The sequence below is a fragment of the Lepidochelys olivacea genome (assembly GCF_965140295.1).
Source record: "Lepidochelys olivacea isolate rLepOli2 genome assembly, chromosome: 5".
Classification (NCBI taxonomy): Eukaryota; Metazoa; Chordata; order Testudines; family Cheloniidae; genus Lepidochelys; species Lepidochelys olivacea.
The window spans coordinates 1727178-1747717 of NC_140415.1; the positions used below are offsets into that span (position 1 = coordinate 1727178).

Here is a 20540-nt window from a genome sequence, read left to right on the forward strand (position 1 = left end):
CTTCTGGGAGCAGGAAACGCCGTGTAAATGGCAAACACCGAAGTGTCAGGTGACCCGGGCGCTCCCAGCTCGCAAGGGCTCAGGGAGGCTGAAGTCAGCCCCGCGGTCCGGCTCTCAGTCCTGGGGATGGCTCTAAACGGGCAGGCCAGGCTGGGGCACTGCACAGAGCCCAGCGCTGGCGGGGCAGCTGTCATGGCGTGAGGGGGAGTCAGGGCCCTGCACCCCCACTTCCTGCGATTCACCGTGACTCTCAGCCAGCCAGTAGAACAGAAGGTTTATTGGAGACGACAGGAACACAGTTCAAACCAGAGCTTGCAGGCATAAACAGGATCCCTTAGTCAGGCCCTTCTGGGGGGCAGGGAGATTAGACCCCAGCCTTGGGGCTCCCTCCTCTTCTCCAGCCAGCTCCCCAAAACTGGAAACCCCTCCAGCCATCTCCCCCAGCCTCCCCACAGCTCCTCCTCAAGCCTTTGTCCAGCTTCCCGGGCAGAAGGTGTCACTTCACCCCAACCCTTCTCCTGGCTCAGGTTACAGGCTCAGGTATCTTCCCTCAAGGGAAGTCTCCCATCCCCAATGAAACTCCCCTGCCACATCCCCAGGTCAAATCCGCCCCCATCCCTGCTGCGTCACATCTCTCCCCCCTTCCAGACTGAACTGAGCGGCGTCACTCTGACCAGTGACCTGGGGAAGTTCAGGGCCCCCTCTCCGGACAGCGCATCCGCTATCAGGTTGGCACTTCCCTTCACATGGACCACGTCCATGTCGTAATCCTGCAGGAGCAGGCTCCATCTCAGGAGCTTGGCGTTGGCTCCTTTCATCTGGTGCAGCCAGGTCAGGGGAGAGTGGTCGGTGTAGACGGTGAAGTGTCGCCTGAAGAGATGGGGCTCTAGTTTCTTGAGGGCCCACACCATGGCCAGGCACTCCTTCTCGATGGCCGCGTAGTGTTGCTCCCGGGTAGCAACTTCTTGCTCAGGTACACGATGGGGTGTCTCTCCCCCTTTTCATCCTCCTGCATTAACACTGCCCCCAGTCCTGTGTCGGAGGCGTCGATGAACACCACAAAGGGCTTGTCAAAGTCTGGGTTTGCCAGAACTGGGCCACTGACCAGAGCCTCCTTCAGCGCCCGGAAAGCCTCCTGGCACTGCTCGGTCCAGACCACCTTGTCTGGCTTCCCCTTCTTGCATAGCTCAGTGATGGGGGTGGCTATGGCGCTAAAGTGGGTACTCGTGTGTCCAGTACTTCCAGTCCTTCAACTGATAGACTCATTAGATCATTCACAGGATCAGGCAGGAGGCGACTTCTTTCCAAACACAAAATTCTATTCAATGAGGCAAAAGAACGCTCAGCTGTAGCTGTTCTGACTGAGAGTAGCAAGAGAGGAATTCCGACTTCTTTCAGCCCAGGAAACAGAGCACAAAGATCAGGTTGAGCCACGAGCGATGATAAAAAAGAAGTTGAAGTCAAATCTTCATTCATTCGTCATGTGATATTCCACTTGTGACGAAGTGGGACTGTTCTTAATGTTTCCTCTGAATAGTGTGGGGGTGCCTCAGTTTCCCCTATGCAGTTCTTAAGTATCTAGGTGGTGGGATAAGGGTATATTATCGTTGCAGAGCCATGGAGGGCAGGTGTGTGCAGGGGTCTGGAGACAGAGAATGGCTGACACCTTATTTCCTGGCAACTGATGGCCTGGGCCCTTCCCTCTGCAAGGTGAGAGCTAAAGGGGTTGGAGAACAAAGGAATCAGGTGACCTCCTGGTCCGGGAAAGGAACAAAGCCCAGAGGAGGAGGGGCTGGAGGGAGTTTCAGTTTGGGGCTGGCTGGAGTCCTGGAGTGAAGTGCAGACATGGTTGTCTGGCTCACTGCCCCCCAAAATGGACCCGGCTGAGGGGGTCCTGTTTTCTGCACCTGCAAGCTCTGTGTTAGACCGTGTTCCTGTCGTCTAATAAACCTTCTGTTTTACTGGCTGGCTGAGAGTCACGTCTGACTGCGAAGTTGGGGGGCAGGACCCTCTGGCTTCCCCAGGACCCCGCCTGGGCGGACTCGCTGTGGGAAGCGCATGGAGGGGCAGAGGATGCTGAATGCTCCGAGGTCAGACCCAGGAAGGGGGAAGCTGTGTGAGCTGTGTGTCCTGCAGACAGGCTGCTCCCAGAGAGGAGACTTCCCCAGAGTCCTGCCTGGCTTCATAGGGAGCAGTTCCAGAGCATCGCCCAGGGACTCCGTGACACCACTCTGTTTTCAAATTCTCTATTCTCTCCTGAGCACACCGCAGCTCCATTGCTCCTCGTGCCTCACTCCACTCAACTGTGGGTGTTTTATAGGACAGGGATCTGTAAAAGCTACGTAGAGGTTGAGTAGAATCTAGAAGTCGCTGTTGTAGATTTTTAAGAAACAAGTCTGTTTATACTTTTTCAGTTGTCTTAAACACTTCTTGTCCTTTTCACTTAAGGATTCAATAGTCAACTTCTGGACTGAAGTCTTTCCTTCTTCCAGTACGTTTTCAATGGCTAGCTCTCGGATTGATCCAAATGTAGCTTCTGTTGCTGGACAAAGATCTACTACTGTTGTAGCAGATGCCTGGATGGCACTGTTTAATGACCCAAGTGGTTTCCACAGTAGACTTACGAGAGAGAGAGAATGGCAAAAGTCTTCTCTGAACATAGTAGCAAAAGTAATCCACCAGCCTCACTACTTAGATCCATCCCATCTTGGTAGATACTTTCCAAAGCCAGTATTAATGGCTGGAGTAATTTTAAGACAAGAGCCAAGGATCGCTCATGAGAAAGCCAGAGGGTTTTCCCAGGTTGGACTAATATGAACTTCAGTCCCAGTGTATCTTCTATATTTTCCAAGATACTCAGTCTTTTTGGACTCTTGCTGAAAAAAGAATATAAGGAAGACATCAAATTTATAGCTTTTTAAATGTCTTTTGAAGATTCTGCAGCTCGTCCTAGCGCTAGTTGGAGTAGATGGCCTCTGCAGTGTGTATAGGAGAGGCTAGGGTTACACTTTTCTCTGAGCAAAGCTTGTGCTTCCCATGTCTTCCATGTCTTCCAGAGAAGTTTGCAGCTCCATCAAATGCACAAGCAGCCATCTGTTTGGGGTCCAATTGACACGCATTTAACTCTTCTAAGATGTGGGTTGTCACAGATGCAGCCAATCTGTCTTCTACAACTTGAACTTAGATTCATAGATATTAAGGTTAGAAGGGACCATTATGATCACCTAGTCCGACCCCCCGCACAACGCAGGCCACAGAATCTCACCCACCCACTCCTGCGATAAACCTCTCACCTATGTCTGAGCTACTGAAGTCCTCAAATCATGGTTTAAAGACTTCAAGGTGCAGATAATCCTCCAGTAAGTGACATGGCCCATGCTACACAGGAAGGTGAAAACCCCCCAGGGCCTCTGCCAATCTGCCCTGGAGGGAAATTCCTTCCCGACTCCAAATATGGCCATCAACTGAACCCTGAGCATGTGGGAAAGATTCACCAGCCAGATACCCAGGAAAGAATTCTCTGTAGTAACTCAGATCCCACCCCATCTAACATCCCATCACAGGCCATTGGGCATATTTACCATGAATAGTTAAAGATCAATTAATTGCCAAAATCATGTTTTTCCATCATACCATCTCCTCCATAAACTTATTGAGTTTAATCTTGAACCCAGATAGGTCTTTTGCCCCCAATGCTTCCCTTGGAAGACTATTCCAGAACTTCACTCCTCTGATGGTTAGAAACCTTCGTCTAATTTCAAGTCTAAACTTTCCGATGGCCAGTTTATATCCATTTGTTCTTGTGTCCACATTGGTACTGAGCTTAAATAATTCCTCTCCCTCTCCGGTATCTATCCCTCTGGTATATTTATAGAGAGCAATCCTATCTCCCCTCAACCTTCTTTTGGTTAGGCTAAACAAGCCAAGCTCTTTGAGTCTCCCTTCATAGGACAGGTTTTCCATTCCTCGGATCATCCTAGTAGCCCTTCTCTGTACCTCTTCCAGTTTGAATTCATCTTTCTTAAACATGGGAGACCAGAACGGCACACAGTATTCCAGGGGAGGTCTCCCCAGTGCCTTGTACACAGGTACTAACGCCTCCTGATCTCTACTGGAAATACCTCGCCTGATGCATCCTCAGACCGCATTAGCTTTTTTCACGGCCATGTCACATTGGCGGCTCATAGTCATTCTGTGATAAACCAATACTCCAAGGTCCTTCTCCTTCTCTGTTACTTCCAAGTGATGCGTCCCCAGTTTATAACAGAAATTCTTGTTATTAATCCCTAAATGCATGACTTTACACTTCTCACTATTAAATTTCATCCTATTACTATTACTCCAGTTTACAAGGTCATCCAGATCTTCCTGTAGGATATCCCGGTCCTTCTCTGTATTGGCAATACCTCCCAGCTTTGTATCATCTGCAAACTTTATTAGCACACTCCCACGTTTTGTGCCAAGGTCAGTAATAAAAAGATTAAATAAGACTGGTCCCAAAACCGATCCCTGAGGAACTCCACTGGTAACCTCCCTCCAGGCTGACAGTTCACCTTTCAGTGTAACCCGCTGTAGTCTCCCTATTAACCAATTCCTTATCCACCTTTCAATTTTCATATTGATCCCCATCTTTTCCAAATTAACTAATAATTCCCCATGTGGCACCGTATCAAACGCCTTTCTGAAATCTAGGTAAGTTAGATCCACTGCGTTTCCTTTGTCTAAAAAATCTGTTACTTTCTCAAAGAAGGAGATCAGGTTGGTTTGACATGATCTACCTTTTGTAAAGCCATGTTGTATTTTGTTCCATTTACCATTGACCTCAATGTCCTTAACTACTTTCTTCTTCAAAATTTTTTCCAAGACCTTGCATACTACAGATGTCAAACTAACAGGCCTGTAGTTACCCGGATCACTTTTTTTCCCTTTCTTAAAAATAGGAACTATGTTAGCAACTCTCCAGTCATACGGTACAACCCCTGAGTTTACAGATTCATTAAAAATTCTTGCTAATGGGCTTGGAATTTCATGTGCCAGTTCCTTTAATATTCTTGGGTGAAGATGATCTGGGCCCGCCGATTTAGTCCCATTAAACTGTTTGAATTTGGCTTCTACCTCAGATATGGTAGTATCTACCTCCATCTCCTCATTCCCATTTGTCATGCTACCATTATCCCTAAGATCCTCATTAGTCTTATTAAAGACTGAAGCAAAGTATTTGTTTAGATATTGGGCCATGCCTAGATTATCCTTAACCTCCACTCCATCCTCAGTGTTTAGCGGTCCCACTTCTTCTTTCTTTTTCTTCTTATTTATATGGCTACAGAACCTTTTACTATTGGCTTTTATTCCCTTTGCAAGGTCCAACTCTACATGGCTTTTAGCCTTTCTCACTTTATCCCTACATGTTCTGACATCAATAAGGTAGCTTTCCTTGCTGATCCCTCCCATCTTCCACTCCTTGTAGGCTTTCTGCTTTTTCTTAATCACCTCTCTGAGATGCTTGCACATCCAGCTTGGTCTACAACTCCTGCCTATGAATTTAGAAATGCATCTACTGGCCTACCACTGACATCAAGATAACGTACACAATAACTTAATTCTTGATGCCCATTTGCATCGGTGCATTCATCAGCCATGTATGCAAATTTTTCGAATGTGGTGAGAGAGTTTTTCACTTTTTCAACTGTTGAGTCTTTCACTTTGTTGCACTGCATGCATCTAGCCAGTCAGCTGAGTTTCCTGCAGAAAGGCAGTGAGCATTTGCTGGTCTTGTTCGGAACCAGTGTCCAACTCCAGGATGAACAAGTGACCATGCACTTAACATTGGCCTCCGGTTTGTAGCGTGTGGTATCTCTTGCTTAAATGGAAAGTAGGATGCCACAGCCATGTTTGTTCACATGAACTGTGTTGCGTCTCCAGCATTCTTAACAGCCTCATTAAGTACTTCTAAAATTGGCTTTGAAAGTGGGATTATGAGGCTTTCTGCATGTTGATGCACTCCAGAGGCCCTGTGTTTTGCTGCCTTTTCATGTAGTTTGTCAGCATTGGCTTTGCTGATCAGTCTCAGTGATTTCAGCTGAGCTCTCAGGGTGGGGAACCTCACTGCTAGTGCAGGCTGGGCTGTCTCTTCCACAGAAACGCTGTCCCACAGCCGGTCTAAGCACTTAGACCTGATTTCAGCTGTAGGGATCACTTAACAGAACAAAAGACTCTCTAGGGAGCCTAATCCGCTCTGTCTTTAAACAGTGGAGGGGGCAGGTCAAACAGCACTTGTGACTCAGATAGACCATCAAGCAAAACACCTGTCCCCACCCTCTCTCTTGATGCCCTCAATCAGCAGAGGCTATGTGCCCTTTACTCCTACAATAAGAACAACAACATTTCATTCTGCCCCACCCCCTCCCCACACACACATTCAAGTGATTTGTAACCCAACAAATAAGATAGCCAAAATCTATCACTTGGGCAAGGCAGCTCTGTTTGCTGGATACCTCGGTAGATGAGGCGTGACTGTAAACACAATCTGGTCCTGAAGCCTTTCCCCCCAGCTCATCACTACCTGCCAGGGAGAGCTCATTTAGGCTTTGCTTACAAATCATCATTTGAAATGATAAGGTTGGCCAACATCACCGAAATGAATGCACTGACATGGTCATAAAAACAACAGCTGTACAAGGAAGCTAGTCTGTGTTCATACTTTTCAAATCTATGATACTTTTTCAGATACGTGTATTTTATCATACACTGTACATGCTTTTACAGTGTGTATTAATGTTTCAATTTCAATTCAAAATTTCCAAACAGTCACTAAATTGGCAACTCTGCATGTAACTAGTTCACAAAATTGTGGGGGTTGGGGAAATTCAGGGGGGGTGTCGGGAAATCACTGGGGCAAACCCACGGTCGGATGGTGCCATTATCTCCCCAGAGGACACGACAAAGCCAGGACAGCCACAGCCCAAGCAGGGAACGGTCTGGAAATGCAGCTAGGGCCCCAAACAGCCTTGACTCTGCCCCCCATTGATGCCTGCACTCCCTGTGATTGATCACCACCGGGCCCAAGAGCAACTGGGGACCTAGATTACAGTCAAAACATTTCTAAAGCCGCTGGCTTTTTCTCTTCCTGCTGCTGGTGTCATCACAGGGTAGGCAAGGCTGCCGGGGACATCATTCTGCATGCCCAGCCTCGGCTCTGCTTCTGACTGCGGCCTGGCCTCTGACCCCACTGGGCTTGCAGGGCCTGGGGCGGTACCTTGGCTTTGCATGGCCCTGGCTGGAAGGCACCGGGCAGGTGCAGAACGGCTCTGTCCTGTCACGGAAGGGAACGCAGGGAGCTGCGGCCTGCAAAGACCGGGCGAGACTCGGAAAGGCCAATAGCAGGGGCAGCCCGCGGGGTCATGGTGGGGACCAGGCAAGTGGCTGTGACCAGCACAGTCACTCCATTCCCTGCTCCACCGCCTCCGCCAGTACCCGGGGCCAGGGCGGTGGCAGCGGGCGAGGTTACTGCAGGGCAGGAGGGGCCAGCTGCAGGCCCAGGGCCAGCAGAGGACACAGCAGGTTACAGAGCCAGGGCAGGCACAGTTCCAAGCTCCGGCACCCGGCACGGGGAGGCCAGTCACGGCCTCGAAAGCTGCAATGTCACAAGATGGAGCCGAGGGCTCTGGTTTCACCGCTCATGCTGCAGCTCCCCGGGGTGGGGGTCGGGGGGTGGGGAGGGCCTGGGGGAGGGGCGCCGAGGACGGTTCAACAAATTGCTCATTTTGTACCATTGTGGAAATATTACAATCCCCAAGGGTGTGAGCCCCGGGGCCAACAGCAGCACTGCCCCGCCCACACCTACACCTGGGACGCCCCGCCCTACGGCATGGCCTGACAGCACCACTGGGAGGAGGTGGGGAGGGCCAGGAAAGGCAGCCCCGTGCAGGTCAGTGGGGCAGGGCGGGCACTGCTTTACCTTCACCCCCGGATCCCGGCTTGATCCGAAGTGAGCCACAATCAGATCCACGGCCGTGTTGATGGCCTTCACCAGCCCTAGAGGACAGAGACGGCGTCAGAGAGGGGCTGGCGGGGGAGCCGGGCGCTGTTTCAGGTGAAAGCGCGTCCCCGAGGACTCCAGCTGCCGTCCCGTGTCTCGCTAGGAGCAGAATCAGCGCCCCTCAGCCCCGTGCCCTGCGAGGTGCCGGAACTACCCCGTGGCTGTGGGTCCGTTAGCGCTGGCGAGCAGGGAACAGGTCTTGGGCTGGCCCCATCGGGACCCTAGCTAGGGTGGCCTTTGCGTAGATAGTGGGGCAGAGGTAGGGGGCTGGGCTCAGGGCCCGGAGGCAGGTTCAAAGCAGGCTGCGCTGCCCCTCCCGGCGCTGCGCTTTCCATCCCCTGCTGGGGAGGCAGGACCCTACCTTTCTTCTGCAGCAGGTCGATGGAGATGGACTCCGTGTTGCCGTCCGGGGAGAGGCAGAACTCAGCCGGCGGCTTCTCCGCCAGCGAGAAGTACTCCGGGAAGAAGTCGGCGTAGCCCAGCTGGAGCTGTTTCACAGGCTGACCTGCAAGGCCTGGAGACAGGAAGCGCAATCAGACAGACACCCGCATGCTAAGGCAGCCCCAGGCCTGGCTGGGAATGCGCCGACTGGCTCCAAAGGTAACTGGCAGCAGCAGGAGCCTGCCAGCCAGCCAGGCCTGGCCCAGGGACAGTGCGGCATGGCTATTGGCTTGGCACTCGCCCCGTCGGGCCCCCAGTCAGATAGTGACTTGATGGGCCTCCTGTCCTGTGTCCGTCACCCCCTCGGCTCACACAGCACACAAACACACTGCAGCAACCACAGCCCCGGGGGATGCTGAACCTGGCCCCTCTGCTCACAGACTGGGGGGTGTCAAGGGCCCCAGGCCAGACTTCCAGGGCCACCCTGCAACCTAGCCCCTGGCCTGGAGGATATGTGAGCTCGCTGCCCGACAGAGCCACACGGAGAACAGTGTCCCCACCGGGCCACGCAGCTGCTCCGTACCGCGGCTAGTGGCACATGCCACTCTCACCCCCTCGAGTCTCCAAGGGGAAAATGATGCCAGGGCTCGTTAGTGTATTACCCCTCTGCCCTTTCCTGGTGGTAGTGTGGGTATGTTTGTCAAGCAGGCCGGGGGACGGTCCCTAGAGCCTGGAGCCCCAAGGAAGCTCTGCCCCGGCCCAGACAGCGCCCCGGGGACGCTGAGCAGGGGAGTCGTTCTGCTTTGACCAGACACTCCTGGGCACAGGGCAGTCTGCCTGTCCCTTCCCCCTTGAAGGGTGTTTGGGGGGGGCGGTTGGCACGGGGCAGCGGTGACTGAGGCACACCCTGCAGCGTGGGGCAGCCCAAGCACCAGCCGCACTTTCCCAGCAGTGCCCCGGGAAGCTAGAGCTCCCTGCAGCCAGTGCACCCCGGGATCTGAGCAGATGGACAGTGGGACGCAGGGCCCATCGGCTCCAAGGGCTGTGGGAAAATGGAGGTGGCTGCCACAGGCTCCTCTTTGGCCCAGGAGCTCCTGGCCGGTTCTGATGGGGCACAGAGGGCGCCTGCCCTAGGACCAGCTCTGCCTGCCGAGAGCTGGGGGACATGTGCTCAGAGCCGCTCCCTGCCTGCTGTGCAGAGTGGGGTGGCTGGCTGGGCCTGTCAGGGGGATAAGCTCACGCCTCCCGTTCCCCATACGGTGACTGGTGTGTTCCTCACGCCCCTGGGACAGGCAGCGTGTCCAGGGCCAGCAGCCCTGCGGGGACGGGGGCCCATCTAACCTGGCCTGGCCCTGTGGGGCAGAAGCTGGGGGAGCGTGACCCATGTTGCCCCCCACCAGCGAGGTAGAGGCGCACCATTCAGCCTGCCGTGAACGTGGCCGGTGTTGAGGGAACCAGGGAACTCAAAGATGGGGTTCCTCCGGGCGAGCTGGGGCTCCTGCTGCCTCCTGTCCAGGCTGCCTGCTAACCCAGCCACCGCCGAGCCGCGGTCCAGGCCCAGGGGGTTCCTCCGCCTGTACTCCCGCCACTTCAGCGCTTGAGGGGAGAGGTGGTTTGCTAGCGGTGGAGGGTGACGGGGACCAGTGTGGGGTGGGGGGCAGAGAGACAGGGAAAGGGACAGAGACAGAGACACAGCACATTAGTTACAGTCCAGCCGCGCTTCAGAGATGTTAGAGGGTTTGCGTGCCGAGGGAACAGGAGCCAGAGCTGAGCAGCAAGGACAGGACAGGCCGGGGGCAGCGAGCACACACAGACTGCAGAGAGTGGGGCAAGAGAGCAGCGCTGCCGGGCTGCCCTGGCGCTGGGGGGGCTCAGAGCTGGAGGGGGGCTGGGGGTCGCTCAGGGCCGAGCCGTAGCAATGGGGCAACTCCGGCACAGCCTGGGTGCTCAGCGCAAGGCACCTGGGGGGCGTGCTGTCCGGGGCTGACCCACACTCAGTGCCCAGTAGCAGGGACGTACCATTGAGGGGCCGCGTGCCCACACTGCTCAGCGATCCCGAACTTCCAGCCTCACTGGTGCCTGTCCAGTGGAGCTCCGCAGGGCCCCCCGCTCGGCTCGCACTCGCCCCCTCGGACGCCAGAGGCGGGAGGGAGCCGCCATGGAGTCGGTACTCAGAGACCTGCGTGCTCTGCTCCAACGGCGCCTCCTTCCTGGGGCCTGGCCGGGGGCTCTCCTGGCGGTGCAGGGCATCAGCCTGGGCGGGCAGTGCGGCGCCTGCCGCGGGGGAGGCCCTGGTGGGAAGCAGGTTGGCAGAGAGCGGGCAGGACCTGCTGCGGGGAGGGTGGCTCTCGCCGGCTCTCTCCGGGGTGGGCGAGCCGGAGGAGGAGTCCAGGCTCTGGAAGAAAGGGGCCATGCTGCACACCGGAGAGTAGCTCCCCAGGGGGGACGGCCGGGTGCTCTCCGGGGCCGGCTTCCTGGCGTAGCCGTCGCTGAGGGAGGCGGCTCCGTCCGCCGAGCGCTGGGCCAGGAGCGCGCCATGCGCTGGGCCCCCCGCGGCCCCGGGCTGCTCCGCCGAGGTGGAGGACCGGGAGTTGGAGGAGGGCTGCTGGCTGGCGGGCCGGCTGCTGGAGGCGCCGTAGAGCTGCGCCAGGCTGGCAGCGAAGTGGCTGTGCAGGGCCCGGGCCTTGGGCTGCTTGCTGAAGTGGTGCTGGAAGACGAAGGGCTGGATGGGCAGGGTGGTGGGGCGCTGCTCCTTGCTGTAGCGCACCACGGCCTTGCTGTCCGCACCGCCACCTGCGGGAGAGACGGGGAGCGTGAGGGGAGCCCAGCCCAGCCGGCACCGGCGAGGGAGCAGGGGAAGGGCGGGAGCTGCGGGCGGGAGCCGCAGGCGGGCGCGTGGGGCTCCTGGCACTGGGCTGGCCGGGGCAGCCGCCTCGCTGACATTCGCTGCTGTGTAGGGCCCCCGGGCTGCGGGGAGACAGCCGTCAGTGGGGGGCGGGGGACCTACTCTCTCAGCAGCGGCTGCACCATCCTCAGCCCTGCCCTGCGCCCCCACCACCCCACGGGGCTCCCACTCGCTTGCCTCCTCCCCTGCAAGCCCCCAACCACCCGACGTCCACCCCGCCTGGGGCCCAGAATAGCCTCACCCCAAACTCCTGCAACACTTCCAGCGGGACACGACAACCCCCTCCTCTGCACCACGCAGCGCTCAGGATCTAGCAGTCACCCCCCCCCACACGAGCCTGATCCTGTCCTGCCCGTCCCCTCTGCCACCATCAGTGCCCTCAGCCTGGAAGCCCTCAGGGCACGGCCTGCTGCCCAGCATGCCATAGTGGGGGGAAATGCTGGCGGGGGCCGGAGAGCTGCGGGGAGGCAGAGGGAAGCCCCTGTCAGAGGTAGAGACAGGTGCAATTGCTAAGACACAACCCAGGCTCAGGGAAAACAGGGAAAATGCAGGGCAGGGGCCTGACCGTGGAAGGCCAGGACTTTGCCAGTGAAGGGTAGGGAGGCCCCAGAACATGGGTATCTCCCCGCCTCCCCACATGGTGCCCGGCCTGCAGCTCCAGGGTGGAAGAAAGTAAGGTTGCCTCCTCTTGGGGGCACCTTTAGGGATCCACCTAATGGAGAGAGGGAAGAGCATCTTTGCAGGCAGGCTGGCTAACCTAGCACGGAGGGCTTTAAACTAGGTTCGCTGGGGGACAGTGACCTAAGCCCGGAGGTAAGTGGGGAAGTGGGATACCGGGAGGAAACACAAGGAGGAGGGTGCAACAGGGGAGGCCTCCTGATTCATACTGAGAAAGTGGGGCAATCGGCTAGTTATCTTAAGTGTCTGTACACGAACGCAAGAAGCCTGGGAAACAAGCAGGAAGAATTGGAAGTCCTGGCACAGTCAAGGAACTATGATGTGATTGGAATACCAGAGACTTGGTGGGGTAACTCGCGTGACTGGAGCACCGTCATGGATGGGTATAAACTGTTCAGGAAGGACAGGTGGGGGAGAAAAGGTGGGGGAGTTGCACTGTATGTAAGGGAGCGGTCTGATTGCTCAGAGCTCCAGTATGAAACTGGAGAACAGCCTGTTGTGAGTCTTTGGGTTAAGTTTAGAAGTGAGAGGAACAAGGGTGATGTCGTGTTGGGCGTCTGCTATAGACCACTGGACCAGGGGGATGAGGTAGACGAGGCTTTCTTCGGCCAACTAACAGAAGTTTCCAGAAAACAGGCCCTGGTTCTCATGGGGGACCTCAATCACCCCGATATGTGCTGGGAGAGCAATACAGCAGTGCACAGACAATCCAGGAAGTTTTTAGAGAGTGTTGGGGACAGTTTCCTGGTACAAGTGCTGGAGGAACCAACTAGCGGCCAAGCTCCTCTTGATCTGCTGCTCACAAACAGGGAAGAACTGGTAGGGGAAGTATAAGTGGGTGGCAACCTGGGAGGCAGTGACCATAGCATGGTCGAGTTCAGTATCCTGACACAAGGAAGAAAGGAGAGCAGCAGAATACGGACCCTGGACTTCAGAAAAGCAGACTTTGACTCCCTTAGGGAACTGATGGGCAGGATCCCCTGGGCGGCTAATATGAGGGGGAAAGGAGTCCAGGAAAGTTGGCTGTATTTTAAAGAAGCCTTACTGAGAGTGCAGGAACAAACCATCCCGATGTGCAGAAAGAATAGCAAATATGGCAGGCGACCAGGTTGGCTTAACAGTGACATCGTTGGTGATCTTAAACACAGAAAAGAAGCTTACAAGACGTGGAAACATGGACAGATGACTAGAGAAGAGTATCAAAATATTGCTCGAGCATGCAGGGGTGTAATCAGAAAGCCAAGGCACAATTGGAGTTGCAGCTAGCAAGGGATGTGAAGGGGAACAAGAAGGGTTTCTACAGCTATGTTAGCAACAAGAAGAAGGTCAGGGAAAGTGTGGGCCCCTTACTGAATGGGGGAGGCAACCTAGTGACAGAGGATGTGGAAAAAGCTGAAGTACTCAGTGCTTTTTTTGCCTCAGTCTTCACAGACAAGGTCAGTTCCCAGGCTGCTGCACTGGGCATCACAGCATGGGGAGCCGGTGAGCAGCCCTCAGTGGTGAAAGAACAGGTTTAGGACTATTTAGAAAAGCTAAGCTAGACGTGCACAAGTCCATGGGTCCAGATCTAATGCATCCGAGGGTGCTGAGGGAAATGGCTGATATGATTGCAGGGCCATTGGCCATTATCTTTGAAAACTCGTGGTGATCATGGGAGGTCCTGAACAATTGGAAAAAGGCAAATATAATACCCATATTTTAAAAAGAGAAGAAGAAAAACCCGGGGAAGTACATTCAGGTCAGCCTAACCTCAGTCCCTGGAAGAATCATGGAGCAGGTCCCCAAGGAATCCATTTTGAAGCACTTGGAGGAGAGGAAGGTGATCAGGAACAGTCAACATGAATTCACCAAGGGCAAGTCATGCCTGACCAACCTGATTGCCTTCTATGATGAGATAACTGGCTCTGCGGATGAGGGGATGTGACACAGCAGGGAGGGGGGAGTGTTGACCTGGGAATGTGCCCTGGGGATGGGAGACCTGAGAGCCTGTCACCTGAGCCAGGAGGGGGTGGGGGAGGTGACACCTCTGCCCGGGAATGTGGATGGAGGCTGCAGGATGGAGCCTGCTGCGGGGGTTTAGTTTCAGTTTGGGGCTGGATAGAGGAACACAGGGAACCCCAGGGCTGGGGTCTAAGCTCCCTGCTCCCCCAGAAGGACTTGACTGTGGGGTCCTGGTTGTACCCACAAGCTCTGTTTGAGACGGTTTTCCTGTGGTCCAATAAACCTTCCATTTTACTGGTTGGCTGAGAGTCTCAGTGAATCCCAGGAAGAGGGGTGCAGAGCCTGGACTCCCCCACACTCCGTGACAGGGGAAAGTGGTGGACATGATATACCTTGACTTAAGCAAAGCTTTTGACACGGTCTCCCACAGTATTCTTGCCAGCAAGTTAAAGAAGTATGGATTGTACGACTGGACTATAAAATGGATAGAAACCTGGTTAGATTGTCGGGCTCAACGGGTAGTGATCAATGGCTCCATGTCTAGCTGGCAGCCGGTATCAAGGGGAATGCCTCAGGAGTTGGTCCTGGAGCCGGTTTTGTTCAACATCTTCGTTAATGATCTGGATGATGGGATGGATTGCACCCTCAGCAAGTTCGTGGATGACACTAAACTGCGGGGAGAGGAAGATACGCTGGAGGGTAGGGAGAGGGTCCACAGTGACCTAGAGAAATTGGAGGATTGAGCCAGAAGAAATCTGATGAGGTTCTACCAGGATAAGTGCAGGGATTCTTCCGTCCTGATACAGGCTGGGGACCGACTGGCTAAGGGGCAGTTCTGCAGAAAAGGACCTGGGGATTACAGTGGAGGAGAAGCTGGATATGAGTCAGCAGTGTGCCCTTGTTGCCAAGAAGACTGAAGGCATATTGGGCTGCATTATTTGGAGCATTGCCAGCACATCGAGGGAAGTGATTATTTCCATCTATTTGGCATTGGTGAGGCCTCATCTGGAGTACTGTGTCCAGTTTTGGGCCCCACACTACAGAAAGGATGTGGACAAATTGGAGAGTCCAGTGGAGGGTAATGAAAATGATTAGGGGGCTGGGGCACATGACTTATGAGGAGAGGCTGAGGGAACCGGGCTTAGTCTGCAGAAGAGAAGAATGAGGGGGGATTTGATAGAAGCCTTCAACTACCTGAAGGAGGGCTCCGAAGAGGACGGAGCTCGGCTGTTCTCAGCAGTGGCAGATAACAGAACAAGAAGCAATGGTTTCAAGTTGCAGTGGGGGAGGTTTAGGTTGGATATTAGGAAACACTATTTCACTAGGAGGGTGGTGAAGTACTGGAATGGGTTACCTAGGGAGGTGCTGGAATCTCCTTCCTTAGATATTTTTAAGGTCAGGCTTGACAAAGCCCTGGCTGGGATGATTTAGTTGGGGTTGGTCCTGTCATGAGCAGGGGCTTGGACTAGATGGCCTCCTGAGGTTTCTTCCAACCCTAATCTTCTACGATTCTAAGTGCAAACGGGCCCACCAGGCCAGGGCTCTGTACAGCCTCCTCTGCCCTCTGGCTGCTGCTACTGGTAGGGTTGCCAACTCAGACTGAAACAATTCCGGGAGATCTTCTTCCCCAACAGGACATAATGTCATTTTCTTAAAATATCCTATTAAAATCTCTGGATTGCTTTCACTAGTCACCGGGACATTGATGCCGATTCCAGGAGACTCCAGGCTAATCCTGAAGCGTTGACAACCCTAGGTACTGGACCAGGCCTTTAGGACAGGGCCCTCCTGCCAGAGCTGCGTATGACCTGGCACTCCACAAGCACTACATGGGTGTAATGGTATGGTGGGATTGCATGGCCCAGAGTGGCCCAGCTGCAAAGGCCCAGGAAGAGCCCCCTCCATGCTGGACCCCTGGTGCTTGTGGGGGGCCTCAGGCCTTCACCTCCAGCGTGGTTTGAACAGGGCTTTTAGTCCCATTGTGAGGCCCGGGTGTGGTGTTCAGCTGGCAGGCCCGGCAGCAGCTTTCCACAGAATTAACAAGCCCAGCTCCCACCGCGCCGTCCCGCTGGGGCCAGACCCCAGTGCAGGGGAAGGGACCAGCCAGTGGGAACACGGCAACAGGAACTGGTGGGAACACTCACCCACGTCCCTTCCCTGGTAGGAACCTCCCTCCCTCCAGCTCAGTGGGGCCACTCATTACCCCTCCAGCCCCGCTGTCCAGGACCCTGTGTAAGCGGGGGCTGAATCACTGCTTCCCTGACGGCTAGCTGGGAAGGGGGAGATTTGGCTGTGTTTATGTTCCTACTCTGCTTACATATGCAGCAAAAAGTGATCAACTGTGGCTGATGTTGGGTACAAATCACCTTAGTACCGAACGTCGGGGTAGTGAAATATGGTTACTAACACTGTAATTATTGTAGGAATACAGGAAACCAGGACTGTGCTTACCCTGTCCCAAATGACTGTGCTTAATCTGTCACCCTCAGCTGAAACCTCCCCGCCCCCAGATTTTTTCTAGACTGGCTTAACCTGTTCTTTCCCACTGCTCAAAGACTTAGAGCTAAATAAGCTTCATTAGAAACTTCCATTATTATTTTAATTGCTCAATCCAGAGCTGGAACCAGTTGTGGTAGGGCTGGGTTTCTGCCCTGCCTGCAAAAGAACCGAAAATCACTGAGACACGGATGTGCAGAGGTCACAGCCAAGAGGCAGAAGGTGACGGAGTCAGCTGGCGAATGAGCGGCCAGCAGGGAGGCGCTGGAGAGGTGCAATGAACAAGTGGCCGGTGAGTGGCCAGCGGAGCGAGTAAGGTGCCTCTTTACCCCACGCAGGGGAGAGGTGAACTCTGGGTTTGCACTGACCGAGGACAGCAACTGTGAGGGGGGTGCAGAGAAGGGTCGGGCCTGGCATGTGAAAGGGACTTTTGGGTTGCTGGAGCTAAGACCCTGAGGGGAAAAGGGCACTGCCCGACCTACTTGGGGGTGGGTCTTTACTCATGGTTTAGGTTTATGAACCCTGTGTGTGGTGTTTTCCCAAATTCACTCCGAGTTACTTCCCTCCTTTTATTAAAAGTTTCTTTTCTACCCTCGGACTCAGTGCTTGTGAGGGGGGAAGTATTGCCTCTCAGAGGTGCCCAGAGCTGGGGTGTAATTGTCCCAGGTCACTGGGTGGGGGCTCGAGCCAGTTCTGTGTTGGATCGATGGAAAGGAACCCCCAGATATTGAACCCAGCCCTGGATGCTGCTGGCTCCACCTGTCAGAAGGGTTACACCTGAAAGGCCCCCGTGTCCCCCACCCTCCAGGGCCTTTGCCTGCTTTTCAGGCTATTCCACCCCATGCACACTTCCAGGACTCCACACGGCACACACCAGAGCAATAACTGATGCTCTCCCGGCCAAAACGCCCCCCAGACTTGCAGTGTTTGCTGCCTTCACACAACATGGGCGGGAAACTTAGAGCTCAGGGCTGGACATGCAGGCAGAGCCTCCCTGAGAGGAGCTTTTCAAGAGGCCGTGTGGACGTTCACGCCTGCAAATCACCGGCAGGCACAACCCACTGGCATTACACCAGAGATTTGCCACAAGGGAGTGTGCAAAAGCTCGGTGGAGATGTGCACACACACAGAGACCATGTGTTCACCATCCCGCCCTCGGGGGGTTGCACTTTCATGCACATTTAGGGGACGGGGTGCTAGTTCCAGGGGGACCATGGGGACGGGGTGCTAGTTCCAGGACCAGGCTCTGAACAGACACGCTACAGGGCATTGCTCGCTGCCCACCAGCTAGGGCCAGGCAGAAAGCGACCCCCCTCCCCACCCTGGGGCAGCATTGGCTAGGTGCAGGGGTTTAACACTGCCCCTGAGGCACCGTCACTGGCCGTTTGGAGATAGGCTACGGCCTATCGGGCCCATAGGCCTGTCACCAGCTGGTGAGTTTTCTTTCTCTCTGCACATAGACTCGTAGGACTGGCAGGGACCTCGAGGGGTCATCCAGTCCAGTCCCCTGCACTCATGGCAGGACTAAGTATTCTCTAGACCAGGGGTCTCCAACTTTTTTATGCCCAAGATCACTTTTTGAATTTAAGGGCAACCCAGGATCTACCCCGCCCCTTCTCCAAGCCCCCACCCCCTAACTCACTTTCACTGGGCTGGGGCAGGGGGTTGGGGTTCGGGAGGAGATGTGTGCTCTGGCCTGGGGCCGAGGGGTTTGCGTGCTCTGGCCTGGGGCCGAGGGGTTTGCAGTGTGGGAGGGGGCTCCGGGCTGAGCTTGGGGCAGGGGTGCAGGTGCAAGCTCTGGGAGGGAGATGGGTGCAGGAGGGGGCTCAGGCAGGGTGTTGGGGTGCAGAAGGGGGTGCAGGCTCTGGGAGGGGGCTCAGGGCTGGGGTGTGGCATCCCGCTGTCGGCACTTATCTCAGGCGGCTCCCGCTCGGTGACGCAGTGGGGCTGAGGCCGGCTCCCTGCCTACCCGTGCCCCACGCTGCTCCCGGAAGTGGCCAATGCGCCCCTGGGCGGAGGGGCACGTGGCTCCGCGTGCTACCCCTCTCTGCGGCACCACCCTCCGCAGCGCCCATTGGCCACAGTTCCCCGTTCCCGGCCAATGAGAGCTGCAGGGGTGCTGCCTGTAGGCAGGAGCAGCGCGCCGAGACCCCTGCGCCCACCCCACCGCCCCCGTGGGGCCATGCTGGCCGCTTCCAGGAGCGGTCTGAGACCGGGGCAGGCAGGGAGCCTGTCTTAGCGGCAGCCCCGCTGCACCACTGGAAATGGCGATCGACCGGGAGAGTCCCCAGGATCGACCAGTCAATTGCTATCGACTGGCTGGGGATCACTGATCCAGCCCATCCCTGACAGGCGTTTGTCCAACCTGCTCTTAAACATCTCCAGTGACGGCGATTCCACCACCTCCCTGGGCAATTTCTTCCAGGGCTCAACCACCCTGACAGTTAGGAAGCTTTTCCTGATGTCCAACCTAAACCGCCCTGGCTGCAATTTAGGCCCATTGCTTCTTGACCTAGCCTCAGAAGTTAAGGAGAACAATTTTTCTCCCTCCTCCTTGTAAACTTTTATGTACTTGATGTAAACTCGACTTTACGTACATGCTCAACAGGATGCGTGCCGCAGGTCCCCAGCCGGCTCAGCACCCTGGGGCAGCGCTCAGCGAGCCTCGGTTCCCTAACACTGAGTTCTGCAGGAAACCCACATCAGCTTGTCAGCCCTCCCCAGCTCGGCCACAGGCTGCAGTGGTGCAGGGCCCCGTCCCCGAGTGTGCGTCCTCCCGGGCCCAACGGGGCTCTGCCGAACTCCCTCTGCTCTGACCCCACTACGCCGTGCGAGGTGGAGCCACGGCTCATTACGCACAGCCAGCCATTTTAATAATGAACTCCTGTGGCTCCCAGGGGCCCCCACCTGCTCCCCCCGCAGCATTAGCCCCACCCCAATCCCCGAGCCGTGGGGTGTGCAGGTGCCGTGTCCAATCTGCGCTATGCGACAACCACGCCCTGGGGAAACTCCAAACCCAGCCTGTCCAGGGGCCTGGCTTCATTCACACACCACCCAGCAGTTCAGCGCCAGCCTCCTCCCCAGGCTGGGCAGCCCTGGATGGCTCAACCCACATGCAACAGAGCCGCCTCCCTCCTTCCGGACGGGGTAAGGAGCCGCCCCCTGGCTCAGCGACTCCAGCCCTTCCAGCAGGCGTAGCATGCCTGGCCCAGTGCCGATCCGGACCAACCTCAAGCTGAGCTCCAGAGAGCCCCAGCCACGGCCGTGCTCCAGCCCAACTGGCAGCTTGCACCATTGCCCGCACTTACTCCTGACCGCTAACCTGGGGTTCGGCCACTGCTGCTCACGCCCACCGCTCCCCGTCCACGGCTGCCCTGTCCCTGCCGGCCAGCCCCGGCTGGCTTTGCCGAGCAGCGGTGCAGATCGCAGGGCTCATGTAATGAGACCCCCCTGCGGGTGCTGGGACAACATATTCCTTCTGAAGGGGCAGTGCGCCTTCCCGCTCACAAACAAGTCTCCTGTGTCGCTGACCTGGCTGGGATCCCTTAGCTCCCCTGCCAGGGGCTGGGCGAAGGCTGGCTGTGGGCACACCGTGCCCTGTCCGGCTCACTGCTGTTCCTGGCTCCAGCCAGACGAGGCTCTTGCCAGCCAAGGAGACTTCGGCCCAGGGGGCTTGAGCTCCGAGCTGGTCAGGCTGCACTGGAAGGGCTTGGGGTAGGAACGGAGAGGGGCTGGCACATTTGGTATTATCCACCCTCCTTCCACCAGCCCCAAATGCCAATGAGGTTGGGCTGGGGGCCCTGCTGGGGGGCTGGTTGTGTCCCACAGAGCCCTCTCCTCTGCCTCCCCAGGCCAGTTCCAATGCAGAGCGACGGGCTGCCCGAGCAGGCAGCTAGCGCCATGGACTAAGGCCCGAGTCAGAGCGTGGGTCACGGGCGTGACGCTCGGCACCGCACACTAGCGAGTGGGATCTCGTGCCCCAGGTTCCCCCACCCTCCATCTCCTTCTGGGGACCCTCCGGCAGCACCACTGCCTGCGGGCAGATCATCCTCAGCACTGCCCAGCAAGCGGCTGCCAGAGCCCCATACACCCAGGGGCTGG

At 56.1% G+C, this 20540-nt stretch overlaps 1 protein-coding gene across 4 annotated transcripts in view; it reads right to left on the reverse strand.

Annotated features, from left to right (window-relative positions):
• The window catches only part of RUSC2 (RUN and SH3 domain containing 2), an 80559-nt gene that overhangs the window by 8850 nt on the left and 51169 nt on the right, over positions 1-20540 (reverse strand). For 2 of the 4 annotated variants that reach the window (XM_084628319.1, XM_084628318.1), the window contains exons 3-6: positions 10439-11212; positions 9836-10036; positions 8400-8552; positions 7958-8034 (exon numbers count right to left, since the gene is read on the reverse strand). In XM_084628319.1, the coding sequence (XP_084484445.1) occupies positions 7958-8034; positions 8400-8552; positions 9836-10036; positions 10439-11212 (1205 nt within the window). The remainder of the gene's footprint in view (positions 1-7957; positions 8035-8399; positions 8553-9835; positions 10037-10438; positions 11213-20540) is intronic. The other 2 variants (XM_084628320.1, XM_084628321.1) reach the window with 2 other exon arrangements.